At 39.5% G+C, this 15089-nt stretch overlaps 1 protein-coding gene across 3 annotated transcripts in view; it reads left to right on the top strand.

Annotated features, from left to right (window-relative positions):
• The window catches only part of foxp4 (forkhead box P4), a 107532-nt gene extending 97944 nt beyond the window's left edge, over window positions 1-9588 (top strand). For all 3 annotated transcript variants that reach the window (XM_055027590.1, XM_055027589.1, XM_055027588.1), the window contains exons 15-18: window positions 306-427; window positions 943-1009; window positions 2810-2982; window positions 3938-9588. In XM_055027590.1, the coding sequence (XP_054883565.1) occupies window positions 306-427; window positions 943-1009; window positions 2810-2982; window positions 3938-4085 (510 nt within the window). In that variant the 3' untranslated portion in view covers window positions 4086-9588. The remainder of the gene's footprint in view (window positions 1-305; window positions 428-942; window positions 1010-2809; window positions 2983-3937) is intronic.
• Window positions 9589-15089: the final 5501 nt, after the last annotated feature.

The following is a 15089-nucleotide window of genomic DNA, read 5'->3' as shown; positions in this document are numbered from 1 at the left end:
GAATTAAAATTGGTAATGAAATTGGGCATGAACAAACTACAAATAGCAGATGAAAAGGGAGGCCTGTCCCTGGGGGGCTGAGACGAAGATAGCGGTGTGCCTGCCTTCTTTCCTGCCTGCTTGGCTGTCTGGGTGTGTGTGTGTGTGTGTGCTGATGATGACTGATTAGAAACAATCCCAGATAAAATAACGCTTCTAGAAAACGTTCGTTTCAACTGGCTCTGTTTGGAAAGCTACAGGAAAACCTACACAGTGATGGGTGAAAAAAAAGCACAAAGTTTTGTCTTGCTTCCAATTTTTTTCAGAACGCTGTGCGCCACAACCTAAGTCTGCACAAGTGCTTTGTTCGTGTGGAGAACGTGAAGGGGGCCGTGTGGACCGTGGACGAAGTTGAATACCAAAAGAGGAGACCACCAAAGATGACCGGGTGAGTGCGAAGCCGACCACTGCTGACAAGACGTTGAGTTTATGGGTGTTGGCACTATGATTGCCTAAAATAGATCTGCTAATGTTACCCAGAAGCCAGCTCACAAATTACCTAGAGCAAAAGTGAGGCAAGGAGGCTTCTGGCTTGCGATGTGCGCTGCGTGCGCCGTATATGTTTTTTTTTTTGTTTTTTTTCCCCTTGTTTGTCGACACCATTTGTAAGCACCAGCATGAGATGCAAGGAGGGAGAAAAACCTTGTTAGCGTGTGTAAACAGATGTTCCCCGCAACCATCGGGGATAATTACACACACACACCTGCACACCAGATATCAGACACTTTCACATGTCTGTTTCAAGCAGCTGTTTACACTCCGCCAATGTTTCTGTCTGTGGAGTATTTTGGAGGTTTGTCACAGTGTTTGACTGAGGTGACATCTTTTCACATGTGTGCACAATCTGTGCTTTAACGTCGTTCCTCCCACCCCCTTCCTTTTCTGTCTCTGTCTCTGGTGCAGAAGTCCCACTCTGGTGAAAAACATGATTTCAGGCCTGGGTTTCGGATCCCTAAACGCCAGCTATCAGGTAACACTCTGCATTCATTTGTGGCTCTTTTCCTTTAGTTAATAATCAGGGTTCTTGTTATGTCTGAAAGCGTCCTTGAAAATTAAGAAATTAACTTTTATTGCTTTTCAAAGTCTGCATAGTTATGAAAAAATACTTAAGTGTGTAAAATTACTTAAGTCTCTACACTTTATTCCTTATTCTAATACCCAGAACATAAAAAATAAAGCTTCCTCAAAACTACAGAAATTTCACATTGATTTAAATAGCTTTTACCTTTTCATCAGACACCTATGTGTTTTTTTTCATACTCATTGTTTTGGTTTTTGCTAGACTGACATAGACCCCACAGGTAAATGTATCACTATAGAGCCCTCTTATAGTGCTGTTCAACAATATTCATAGCTCTTGAACCACAAACTTAAACCTATTTTATTGAGATTTTACATGATCAAGCAGCACAAAGTGGGTCAGGATGGTGATGACAAAACATGTCTTTTTTTTCCTTTTTTTTCTTTTTTTACAATGGAAACAAGTATGCTTTGGATTTCTATTCACCCTCTCCCTGCATCATTTCCTCTACACTTATAGCAGCATGTCTTTTGGGCTTGTTTATATCAGCTTTGCTGAGCTAGAGATTAAAAGTGTTGCACTTTGTCTTGTGAAAAAGCTAAAGCTGTAGTTAATGGAGAGACTCTGTAAAAAGCTATTTTCAGGTCTGGGCTTTGACTGGGCCAATCCAACAATGAATGCTTTGATCTGACTCATTCCATTGCAACCGTGGCTGCATGCTTCAGACTGCTGTCCTGCTGGGAAGTGTCCTGTTATTTTCTATAACTGACCTTTGTCTCCCATTCAAAATCCCTTTATCACCTTTCAGAACCAGAAATTTGTGCGTTGTCTTGCTTGATGATTTATTTATTTTTTTTTAACATATAGATGACCAAATACAAAAAGACAAAGGTTTTCTACACTGACATCCAGACTGTTTGACAAATTCACAGGAACTTTGATGTGATAAATGTATAAAAACTCTGAATCAAGGACACTAACATCAATTCCCTCTTATAATTAGCCGATTCCCTAACTGCGCTCACATCGGCTGCCTCCGCCCCCACATTAGCTTTCCACTCTCTTGCCCCATCTCACAATGTTCCCACCTCCACCGGCGCACACATCTCGATCACCTCACCTTGGTGCAGGCACCGAATGCACTTTAGCGACTGGGATGATTTATAGCATCAAGTAGTTGTCAATTAAGGTTACTGCATAAAATTATTGCCTGCCCCAGAAAATCCACCTCTGAGCCAGTGAGAATTCCTTTTGTCTTTCCTTCTTTTCCCCCCCTTCTGCATGAGAAGGGAGGTGGCGTGAGCCTCTCAGCCGGCGTCCAACCTGTCTGATCCAGCGTCTGGATGTGAGTCTGCAGAAAAAAGACCAAAGCTGCTCTTGTTGGCTCTGTTGTTGTTGCCTTCTGCAGACACAGATGTTGCACTTATGTTTGTGTCTAAAGCTGAGGTTGTGGCTCTGTTTCTCAGACTTTTGTGTGATCGTACACACACACTCACTTCTTGACAGGGACCTAGGGAACAACTCTTTCAACTGAAAGTACTGTATATAAGTGCCCCCTAGTGGTTTGAAATGACATTCGCTATGGCCTTAGATTAAAAAATGAGCTCTGGATGATTTCTAAAATTGAAACACCTTTGCATTCCTTGTGACTTTAATTATTCTGCTACATTAGGCTTTATATTTATATTTATGTCTGTGAACTTATGGTTCAATCAAGCATGACTTAAATTTGTTTTTCTGTGTGTGCAGGCGGCTCTGGCAGAGAGCAGTTTGTCCCTGCTGAACAGCCCCCCTCTGGTGACCCCTCCGTCTGCAGCTAGCCTCAATATGCTGCACGTGGGCCACGATGATGTCAGCTCCACCGTGGAGCAGGTCAACAGCAACGGCAGCTGCAGCCCCACGCTCAGCCCTCAGCAGTACAGGTACGAACCAGAGCAGACATATACACGCGCATCACAGTGCATGACTTTGCGTTGCAATTTTTCAGGTATGCATGAAAACTTCATTCATAAGTTATGTCAGCCAATTTAGTATCTGTCAGTCATGGCATGACTTGTGTCGTATTGGGGTGTTACCTGAAGGTGTTTAGAAAAACATTTGAGCAAAAAAAAAAGGGAAATTTGTAGTCTGTTGTCTCATGCTTTTTTTTTTTTTTTTTGGCAATTCCAAATGTCCTGATTTTGTTTTTACTCAATTTAAATGTACTGAATAGAAGATGAATGAATGATTTGAAATTTGAACTTAAGGCTGATTGCAATGAAACAAAATATAAGTGCAAAGTACACACAGGGAAAAAAAAAAATTAGTTTAAAAAGTAAAACTGACCAGAAAGGAGCGTTATCTTATGTGCATCCATCTTCCTTCATCCTGATACTTCTAAAAATCAAATTAATGAGCAAAGAGCATCATGAAGTCAGATCAGGGAGGAGGCTGGGGAGAAGTTTAGGACATGTCTTAAAGAGAATTGGTGGACTACGTGCAAGCATGGGTAAAACCAATACTACAATGTCATCATCAGGTGGTAGAATATGGTGGTGGCAGAGTCATGCTGTGGGGATTATTCTCTTCAACAGGAAACCCCCCTTCTCATGCAGAAGGGGGGAAAAAAATCTAGAGGATTTTATTCAGAATTTTTCTTCCTCACATAAAGCCCAACAAAATGCAACTGAAGTTTGTGATTCTAACTCAACAAAGGTTAAAAGTTGTATTTTACTTTTGTAAAGCACCGTAAGTTAATCTACTTTAGACATGTTGATATTTTTAAAGTGTCCGTTGATTAACTGGGTGCAGCACAAATGAACTACCAGTGATTTCGTAGCCGCCCGGAGTGTTTTGCATCACATCGCCTCACTGACAGCTCTGTTCTCTGTTGCGCAGCCACCCGGTGCACGTGAAGGAGGAGCCGACTGAGGTGGAAGAGGACAGCCGACCAGTATCCCTCCTGGCTGGCGTCACACACAGCCTGCCACTGCCAAGCGACGAACGTGATCTGGAAGAAGATCTTCCCACCGAGGAGCTGGAGTAGGACGCGCCCGACCGATGGATCAACGGGCCGGGACTTCTCTCAGATCAGTCCCACGGCCCTCTCATCAGCATGAAGAGGAAAAACAGCATCCGTACACTTAAGAGAAAAGAGAGGGAGTGGAAAAAAGAGAATGTTTTTATTTTTTAAGTTTGTTTTAAAGAAAGTTTGAACAACAGAGAATGACATTGAAAAACTCAAAAAAAAAACAGGGTTTAGAGGACTTTTGTATACGTTCAGTCGCAAAAACCTGACTGTGGAGCACTGCTTTACCGCCGGGTGTTGCTTTTACAACACTTGGCTCAGAGGTGTAACACCACTTTACTCATACACACTCTCGCAAAACCTGTGCACGCACGCACACACACGTACACACACATACTTGTTTACCTGTCAAACCATTTCCCATGTCTCGGCGGAAAAAAAAACAACAAAAAAACAACAACAACAAAAAAGCATGTCTGAGAGGGTGTGGAGGGGGGAGGCGGGTGGACAAAAAAAGATCCCAAGAGGCATGGACACGCACTCTCTCCTCATACCACCACCTGGCATAGGTGCTTTTCTCTCTGTGATCTCAATTGAGAAGAAACACTGATGTGTGTTTGGAAAGAACAATACGTACACAAACACATAGGATCATGTGTATATAGATTTGGAGGTCGTTGGGGGCAGGACACCTCTTCCCCCCTATTGGAGTCAGATACTTGCTTTTTCATACACTTTGATTTGATTGAGACAAAACCGATGGCCTTTGTGATGAGAGAGAGAGAAGAAGAAGAACGACGGCATGGCCCTGCTCTCTGTCTAGGCCTCAAAACACCAGTGCGATGGTCACTAAGAGACATTTTTTTTTTATTGCTATTATTTACTTCTGCATTAAAGAAAAGAAGACGTTTTTCCAACCATTACTGCAGCCCACACCATTCCCCTGCCCTCCCACCCCGAAGACTGCAGGATTAGGTGCTCTTCTTCTTCTTCTGTCCTCTGTCTGCAGATGAGCATGGAACACTTTGGAGAGGAAGAAGAAATGACGGGAAGCAGCGAGAGACGAGGGAGGAAGTGTCTACAGAAACTTTGTGACTAAAAAAAAAAAAGAAAAAAACTGTTTGTGATTTTGAGAAATAAGAAAAAAAAAATGTGTGGTAGCTTTTGTCATTTCCTTTTTACTTTTTGTTGTTTACGTTTGATGATCAATATTCCCATTGTGGATTTCTGCTCTTCTAAGGATGTATGTCTGCATTTTTTATTTGTTTTTTCCCAAGTTGTTTGATTTGCTCTGGTTGTTCACGCCATTCCAAACAAGTATTGGCAAAAATAATGAGTCACCATTTTGAAAGAAGAAACACAGTATTGTCCCAACTGTCCTGCCCATCAACAGCCTTTCTGTCACAAATGAAGCAGGAGAGAAAATTGGAAATAGCACTTAAACGTTACCGTTAACCGCCAAACTTTGCTTTTATTTTAGCTCTATCTTTTCTGTTTTTTTAAAGTTGTGTATTTACTTAAGATGTGTCTGTAATGCTTTAAAAAACATAAATATATATATAAATATATATTACTGCAGTCAGAGAATACCTCATCCCACAAAGGTTCTGCCCAGAACTGTGTCCAAATTGATTAAGAAGTAAGGGGAGATATTCCTTCTGTGGGACACCAAATGTGGCAACTCTGCTCAGCCTCAATTCAAAGCTCTATGGTTGTAATTGTTACTGTGTAGAAGTTATCTGCGATTCACTGTGTGCGTTTGTGTTCAAGAAAATAGCACGCTAGATTTTCTTTTATTATTATTATTATTAATATTGTTTCTTGTAGGCGTCGAAGCGTAACTTTTCTCTACAGTTACATACCAAATTTAAGCATTTATTTTAATCTAATATCTTCTTATCATGTTCCCGTTTTATTTTTTGTTACAGGTAACCAAAGAAATGAGTAGAAAACCAAAAACCCTGTGCTTTATTTTACCCTTCTTCTTCTTTTGTTTTTTTTTCTTTCAGAAATCGGGCCAAAAGACAAGTAACCATGGCATTTTTCTTTCCACAGCCTAGGACATTCACACAAGTGTTGTCCTAAAACTCTTAAACTTACAGTGCTCTTCATTCCAGAAACCAAAGTGTGCAAAGCAAGCTGGGATTTTAGGTACATTTTCAGAATTACTTCAATTAGGTAGGAGGCCAAATATGAATAAAAACAAACCTTGCACAGTTCCTCTGAAAAACACAATGCAGAGAGGAGAGAAAAAAGCACTTATAGATGAAACCCTACCTCTATACTGACCCATTTTAAGTTTCAGTACTACTACATTTGAGCAGACCCAAACAAAAGACTTTCTCTGAGTTTTGTTTTAAATATTAGAAGGTATGCAATCGAGAAAAAAAAAAAAAGAAACTCAACAGGAACCACCTCCACATGAGGAGGAAGTGGACCGTGTCAGGCTTCAAAAAGTCACATCTTGGGACAAAGAGAAATTATTCTGAATATGCGTTACAAAGAGGGAACATTTAATGTAAAGTGGAAACAACCAAGGGATACAGTTATCGTCTTCTGTGGGTTTTGGGGTATTTTATTTTTTGACCTGAACTTCAGATGTTTTTTTTGTTTTGTTTTGTTTTGTTTCTCTAAATAATCTTTCCAATGACTTTGGGTTAAAACAGGACTGTTTCCTGTTGCAAAAGAGACCGAGTGTAAAACACATACCTGGCAGGCATAGATGTTGAAAAGAGATAAAATAACCAAAAAAATATTACTACCTCCTTTTCAAAACTGTTCAACAGATAGCCAGTGGGAATTTGAACTCTCTTTAACACTTGCTCTTTACTCTTCCTCAACAATAATACTACGAATGCCAAAACTGTTGTTACACATACTTTACAAAAAGGGTTGCCTGATATTAGGAGACATTTGGTTGTGATATTATTGCTAAATATTGCAATGGTGACATTAATTGCAATTGAAACACATTCTCCTTGCTATTCTTTTTTCCACCGTCACAATGTTCCAGTCACTCTTACCGAACTTCAGGATTGTGGTCATAGAAAACAATGAAAGTTCAGCCAGCTGATTAAAGCTCGTCAATAAGCAGAGTTTGAATGCATGCCACAGGAAATGTTATAGCCTAGCAAACATAGCATCTGTTGTGACTCTGATAACAACTGCAGTTTGATAATTGTGCAGCTCTACAGACAGAGGAAATCAACAATAGCTGGTGACTCCCTTTCCCATCTTCCCATCTAAAAAAAGTAACGCTTTTTCACTTTTTATATGATTAAGAATGACTACCTCTCCGTTAACCATATCTGAAGCACTCGCTGCATCTCAAAAAGCGTTGAGAAGTGCTTGCTAACTGCGTCATTTTCTTTTCCACACCCGATTATCACTGATCACTTTATGAAGGAAAAGCTTCTGATTTGAATATCTCCTTACATGCTGGTTGTTAGCAGCTTCCTCTCATTGTCACAGGTGGTAATGGGCTACAAACAACACACACTAACTCATGCATACAGGTGCACACCCGAACTGGCTCAAACAAAGGCTCAAAACATCCAGATATCCTAAGAACTGCTCAACTCTCAAGAGGTCATTGGATCTCTAAAAGTCACCATTAATAGCCAAGATCCAAACCAGGAGGAACTCCTGCATCCAGAACGTAGATGATTCCAAACTTGTGCTTTTAAGGTACACCTGTAAACAAAGTCGTTTTGTAAAGATGTAGATTGTTCACAGGTCAACCGTGCGACACTGCTTTCTGTTAGCTTGGCATAACATGATGCATTCTTGTATATTAATGCTTGGTTCTTCTCTCTCATGGTTCTCCTTTGCCTTTGTTTGTTTTTTCTTTCATTTTTCTGCACCTGTTGAGCTGTTGTAAAGCTTTCAACCTGGATTTCTATACTGTACCGCTAATGCTGAATATATGTATTTATCACATTAAGTGCTGCAAGTATCTTGATTTAAATTTGTTTTGTTTTTTTGTTTTTTTCCACTTTTCAGTTCTTCATAAAACGTCCGGGACGCTTTTTTTTTTCCTTTTTTTTATGTATTATCAAAAAGAAAAAAAAAAGAAAAGAATTGAATTTAGATCAGTGGTTTAGGAAACACCTGTTTGTATATTTATCTTAGCTAGATCTATTTTGATACTTTTTTGTCTCTGTATTGCATTTATGCATTTTTAAGGAAAAAAAAACAACAAAAGGAAAACAAACTAAAAAGGTTCTACATTGTGTATTGATACCTCAGATGGACTTTTTTTTTTCTCAAAGACAGGACCAAAACTTCTGAAAAGAGAAAGAGGAATAAATGAAAGAATATGTAGCCCCTCTCTTGCTTTAACAAAAATACAAAAAAAAAAACTGTGGAGCTATAGAAAAGTATTGCTGTTGGTCCTTTCAGGTGCCAATGCGTGTCCTTGCTCCCTGTGACACCTCCCTCTAACCCCCCTGACCCCCCGTCATTCCTGTGCCGAACTCCGACCCGCAGAGCTGTCAATCATCTGCAGGTGCCAAGGGGCCGAGTCAGAAACCGAACAGGTGGCGACTCGCTGCAAACTTTGTTTCCAAGTTCAACAGAGACAGATTAATGACTGACACTGTTGCATTAATATTATTTGTTGTTGTTTTTGATACTCCTCCTTTTGCTTAGTCTCAAAACCAAAATATGGAGTGGCTCTTTGAGATGCAGCTCTGACTACCAAAGGCATTGTGAGCCAACATTGCTTTAGTCCAAACTCCTGAACTGTAACCAAACTGCAACCAAAACCAATGTCACAACTTTAACCAACCAAAAAAGGAAAAAAAGAAAAAAAAACTAAAAAACAGAGCTACTTCCAAAACTCTCCATCTACGCCACTTACCACCTTCACCTACAGCAGTTTCCCCTCATCCATTTGTGTAACTGTGTTGTGGGGAGCAGTCTATGTCCCTTTGGCTTGCGTCTGACTCAGAGAACCTAGCGAGAGCAAATCCTGATGAGTGATTGGACAGTTCTGAGGCATTATGGGAGGGGAAAGGGACTCTCAAAGCGGAGCTTTTGCCTGATGGTATTATTATATAGACAGCCAGATTTTGATGGAACTACCACTTTAACGATCCTCTGGTTAAACCTTAGGAATGTGTGTACATTTACAGCAGTGACTCTCTTTATTGATTCTTAGTTGAGTTTACCTGTTTACCTCTCTTTATTCCTTTGGTTTTTGTTATGTTACTTGTTGTTTGAAAGAGTGACCCGAGGAAGAGGCGGAAACAGGGACCAGGGTGGTTGCTTTAGACAGACAGATGACGAGCCCGGCCCTCTGACCCTCCTCCCCCCGGGGTAGCCATGTAATGCCAGTCACTGCCCTTTCCTTCATGCTGTATAAAAACACACACATATATCTGTGTATTTGTAACCTGAATCTTCTTGTGTCTGTCCATGCAGACAATAAAAAACTGTACAGTAGGTCTAGTTGCATGTAATCTGTACTAATTATTGACAATGGCATTATAAAATGCAATAAAATACTTATTACACTGTCCTGGGCTGTGTCTTCATTCCTTCTCTCAGTGCTCTCACGAGTTTAGTTCTAGATTTAGTTCAAATTGATCATTATTCATGCTACACATTTATAAATGTGTCATGAAGATGCATCCTACCGAGAACATCTTATTCATATTTTGGCCTTCAAACAATCATTTTTTTGAAAACGGGCATATGTTGGACAATTTATTGTGCTTTTTTTTAATGCACACAGAATCACAATTAAACATATAGGATCAAAAAATACATACACCCTAATAATGAAAAGATTTTTCTTGCCCAGATGCATTAAAACTACCAGAACAAATGTATTCAGTTCAGATTGAGAGAATGGTAAAATATTTATGACCTCTAGGAAGAAGTCATTGTATGAGTATATAATGCTGAACCTGTGTGGATTCTAGAAAATCTACAATAATTTTGTTTCTGTTTTAGAAGAAAAAAATACTGCAGGTTTTAGGTGGTATAGTAAGAATACTTTTCAAAAATAACAAATGCATCTTTCAAAGCCCTCAATTAATATGACTATAATGGCCACAGGTATATGCAAACTTGTGAGTTGGCCTGTAAGGAATAGGCACAACTATGGCTGAAAGAAAATAAACTTTACTTACAAAGTTTCACTGTTCACTGTGCAATTTGCGGAACTTCTACATGGAGCGGCAAATGAATCAAAAATGTCCAGACATTAACTTTTGTGGCATCAAACTTGAATCACTTTTGGAAAATAAGGACTTTAATTCAAAAGCAAAGGAAGCTATGCGATAGATAAATAGTTCATTAAAAGGGTCTAGCCATGTTGGTGTTTTAGTACAGATCACCAGGCTTTAGATTTAAGACGACGCTTGTGCCAGTTCTGCTTAATCAGCGGGGGCCTTCTACGGGGTCAGAGTGTGCTGTGATACAGTGAGTGGCCACCAGGAGGAGTAAACAACCGAGAAAACACAAGCAGCATCCAACAAACATAAACCCAGAAACAAACATTCCTGACATGATTCGGCCAACAGGGAGGGCCAGAGAGCACAAACCCAGGATTAAGTGAGCTACTTGTACAATGTGGGAAAATATGAAAACAGGTACATGAACATTCTGTAGAGCCATCATGGTTTTATGTGTGCAGGTGAACGAGAAGATTCCAGCTGCTTATGTTTCCTTCTACCTCCTTACCTCTTCTGCAGGTGTGCTGCATGCCCTACAGCTCGTCTTTAAACCTCTGCAGTGCTTCATGGATGTGTTGCTTCAGGGAGAAAAAGTCTCTTGAATGTTTTTTTTTTTTTTTTTAAGTTGAAACTTTATTTAATCTTGTGCTTTTAGTGAACTTCACTGTTATTCCACTGGGAAGAATCTCATTCCCGGCATTTAAATCCCTGTGACATTTGGTTTTGGTAGAATCCCTCCCTCCCCCCCAGGACTTGTTCCTAAGCCTATTATATAGCTGCAAGCATGCAGGCACCTTCACACATATGCACAAGATGAATACTGTGCAGAAACATAACACAATGTAGTTGTGCAAGGTGAGCCAAGGTGCAAAGCAACAGACGAAGAGGTTATTTTTGGCTTGGAGATGAGGCGTTTGGGCCCGAGCGGTTTTCTTAGCACTCATTGGGATAGAGTAAGCAGCAGGTCCGGATGTCTGCAGATTTGTTTGTGGGAAAGTAGATGTGCATGCCCCTGTTCATGTGCAAGAACTCGCCATGCTAAATCAATATGCATGTTTGTGTGATCGGGTGTGAGCAGAGGGTGTGAACGGCTGCAAGTCCCAACAGCATGCGGAGCACTGAGGTCCAGGCAGACCCTATGAGTCATAAAGTAAATTCACTGGGAGCCATGCTCACATCTCTCTCTGTTTCTCCCTGGTGCGCTGACTTTGTCGTTCCTCTCCCTTCTTTGCCTCCATGTTTGTGGTTCAAGCGGTGGGCCACCCTCCAAGCAGTGCACTGACTCACCCAAAACAACACAACAGATTTGTGTATCTGCTGCTGTCTGTGGATCTACTTATTCCACCGTCTTTTTCTTTTTTTTAGTATTTTATTTTTATCCAAACCTTTATATATTAGTCTCAGTTTGGTGTCACGTATCTATGCCCAACTGAGCATTTGACTTTTTTTTTTTTTCCTCACCAGTAGTGAGGAAAAACTAGGCATTTGGAGGCACTTTTGACATCTAGAGAAGTAATTGTGGATTCATGAAATAATATGATAGTAATTGAGTTTAGATTAATACATCAAGAAAGGTGGCAGCAATAGTCGAGTTACTACATTGGGATCCTACTAAAGATATACTCAAGAAGTGAAGACAATCAAAGTTACTATTGGTTTAAATGCATTTAATGACTAATTTTCTGTCTAAACCTGTGATGCATTATTTTAAATTTATTTTGTAAAATCAGAATAATAACTAACTAACCCTATAGTCTAAGTCTTTGTACACAATTTAAAAAAAAGAAAACATTAGTTTATAGTATTGCATTTCTACCGATGTATTGTTTTCTACACTTTGCAATGACGTCTTTTCAAAAAATTTGAAAAATGAAAACATGCTCTTTGATGTGTTTTATATGGATTATGCAAATACAGCTTTGATCAGAAATGCTTGTATACAGCTACATTTAAATAAATATATGTAATTATGTTAGTAACTGTGAGTAAATACACGTATAGTGCACTGAAAACGTATTATGATAATTTTGCCAAGTTACAGTCACAAATTGTCATCTATTTTGACGAAATGTATATGTGATAGATCATCAGAAAGGAGAAACATATAGATAGATCTGGATTTTTTTGACATGTACATCAAATTGTGTGTCAGGCATTTCAGCTTCCTTCTACTCTGATTCCAACGCAACCAATTTGCTCCAGAAGTTACCTTATTGGATCCACCTGGGTGCTATTTTAAGAACTCAGAGATCAGTGAACAAATATAATCTAATATATCAGAACAAACATCCTCCTTCAGAAAAGCTGGTCATCAATGATGAGAAGACAGTGGGAGCCACATGTAAAGCAGTTACTTTGTAAACGATTTGGGACAGTGGCAGAAATAGTAGGCTAATCTTTCCTTTAGATTTTTATCTTTAACATTTTTTTCTTTCAATTCACAATTGTGCGTTGCCTTGTAGTTGTGTCCCCTGGGCGCCACCAGGAATTGTGGGCCCCATGACAAAAAAAAAAGAAATATATGGATGTCTGCTTTTTGGTCTGGGAGAGGCAACATGTGAGTTTTACTGCTAAAAACTATTTTAGAAAACACAATATTATTAATTTTGTAATTGACAGGGCCCCAAAAAAAAATTCTATTTCTATCATAACTTTTTCCCCCTATAAGGGTTTGCCACATAAAATTTGAATAAAATACTAACATTAGAATCATTTGAATAAAATACTAACATTAGAAACATTTGAATAAAATACTAACATTAGAAACACAGTAATAGAATATTGTGTTTCTGATGTGATGAGTCTTAAAACATGGAGCATCTTGTTTCTTTTTAATAATATTTGCATCCTGATCACAGGAACTTAAAGACACTTAGAAATAGCCTTCATGAGTAGTGCGTTTACAATGTGCAGCTGCAGGTCCTTACTGTGCCTTATTTGTTTGTGTAGTAACCCTCTGCTCTGTAACTGGAACAAGAACTTAAACTCACTGATGGGGTGGCTATGTGGGTTCGTTAAGTTCTGGTAGATACCACACAGACTTGACCTATGTTGAGTAAATCCTTCCTCGTCCAATTACTATACACATCTTTGATGTAACATAAGTAACTCCAGACAACCAGCTAAGTGAATAGTTTATTTTAATAAGAACTTGGAGAAATAAAGCCTTTGCTCCACAATACCCCCAAAATAATCCAAAACTTCAACTTCCATTAATTCCCAATATTAAATGTTTCCAAAAATAAAATAAAGCCGACGAGGCACTTTTTCTTTTCAGTCCCTTATATTTTACTCACTTTAACTTTGTGTTTTTTAAGAAAAATATTCACTGTTAATTGTTGCTTTACCATAATTCAACTTTTGTCATTAACAGAACTCCACGCATTTACCGAAAATGTACAGTTCTAAACGCAATGTCACACATGGGCCCATACTCTCTCACACACCAGACGGTACCAATACTTTAACCGGTACTGTCTGGTACCGGTCAGTACCAATCCTCTCCTCCCCGTTTAAACCAACTCAGACCTGCTTGCTCACCCAACGTCCTCTCCGTCAACACGAGTTGCAGGACAACTCCTCCTTCAACCGCAGACTTTCCTCCATGCTTTTCACTGAAAAACACTTGTGCAGGTGTCCTGAACACCGGGTGCAAAGTTACTTGTGCAGAACATGCCCGAAAAAGTCCAGTTCCTTCTCCCACCTCAGCCTCTGAAAACATTAGCAGCGGACTCCATTGGCTTCCTCCTTGTCCTCTCTCCCGCGTTCTTCGACCTTCTTCCTCCCATCATTCCATTGTCCCCCTTTTTTCCTCAGTTGAGTTCACTTGTCCCTCGTTAAGCTAAACTACTTTCATAGGTAGGAAATTCAATGCAGTCTTTAAACTAATGAGATCATATATCAAACAAGAATACACTTATGTAAATACACAAGTCACCGCCAGAAAAGGTTTGGCTTTCAGTTTTTTTTTTCTCCATTATTTCTCATGTTACTCACAACAGTAACCTCTTCCCTCACATTATTAATGTCTCGGATTAAAAATGTACAAAAACAATAACACACATTTCTCACTCACTCCCCTTTTTTTCTTTTTACAAAAAAACAATCTCGTAAATATTAAAGGGCCTTAAGTACATGGATTTTAACCAGGGGCTACATTTGTTTTAGCCATGACTTGCCACTAACCAATAGTAGAGAGCTGCAGTTTTCACCTGTTGAGCTGGTGAAAACAGCTGCTCCTGATTTATCAGTGTAATTAGCAAGCTTTTTCCAGAGACTTGGCTAATTTGCAGTGGTATGAATAACTGTAAAGGATCTGATCTTTACAGACTAACATCCTTGGACTCTAGTCTCAAGTATACAGTAAAGCACAGCACCCATTGCAGGGAAAAGTGTGTGGAAATTTAAGTACACACCAACATCTAGAATGCAAAAAGGGGGGTTTGCTTTTCTTTTTACCATAATTGTAAGTGCACTCACCACTCTTGACAGCACCATGACATCAGGCGACTGAACATTAATGGCTTTGATCATAGCTTGTGCAACTGGGTGAAATCTGTGCAGTAAAAACACTATTTGGAAAAGCAGGAGGTTTTGGAAACTCTGCAAGAAAAAGTGATAGTGTTAACAATATTCTGAATGAAATCTGAGCTTTACTGGCTTTATGGTTGTTGTGTCATTTTTATTTCTAAATATTTAACACACTGACATCTGTTGAGTGTCTGACAGGTAAGCTCATGTATTCTTCACCATGCGAATCCTCACACTCGCATTTCCTGCCACACAAGAAGGCATCGTTGTGCGGCAGGATTGTCGAGGAGAGAGACACAGACAGTCAGAG

Source organism: Poeciliopsis prolifica, unplaced genomic scaffold (genome assembly GCF_027474105.1).
Source record: "Poeciliopsis prolifica strain line A6 unplaced genomic scaffold, Auburn_PproV2 SCAFFOLD003, whole genome shotgun sequence".
Taxonomy (NCBI): Eukaryota; Metazoa; Chordata; class Actinopteri; order Cyprinodontiformes; family Poeciliidae; genus Poeciliopsis; species Poeciliopsis prolifica.
This window is presented reverse-complemented; position numbering and strand designations above follow the sequence as displayed.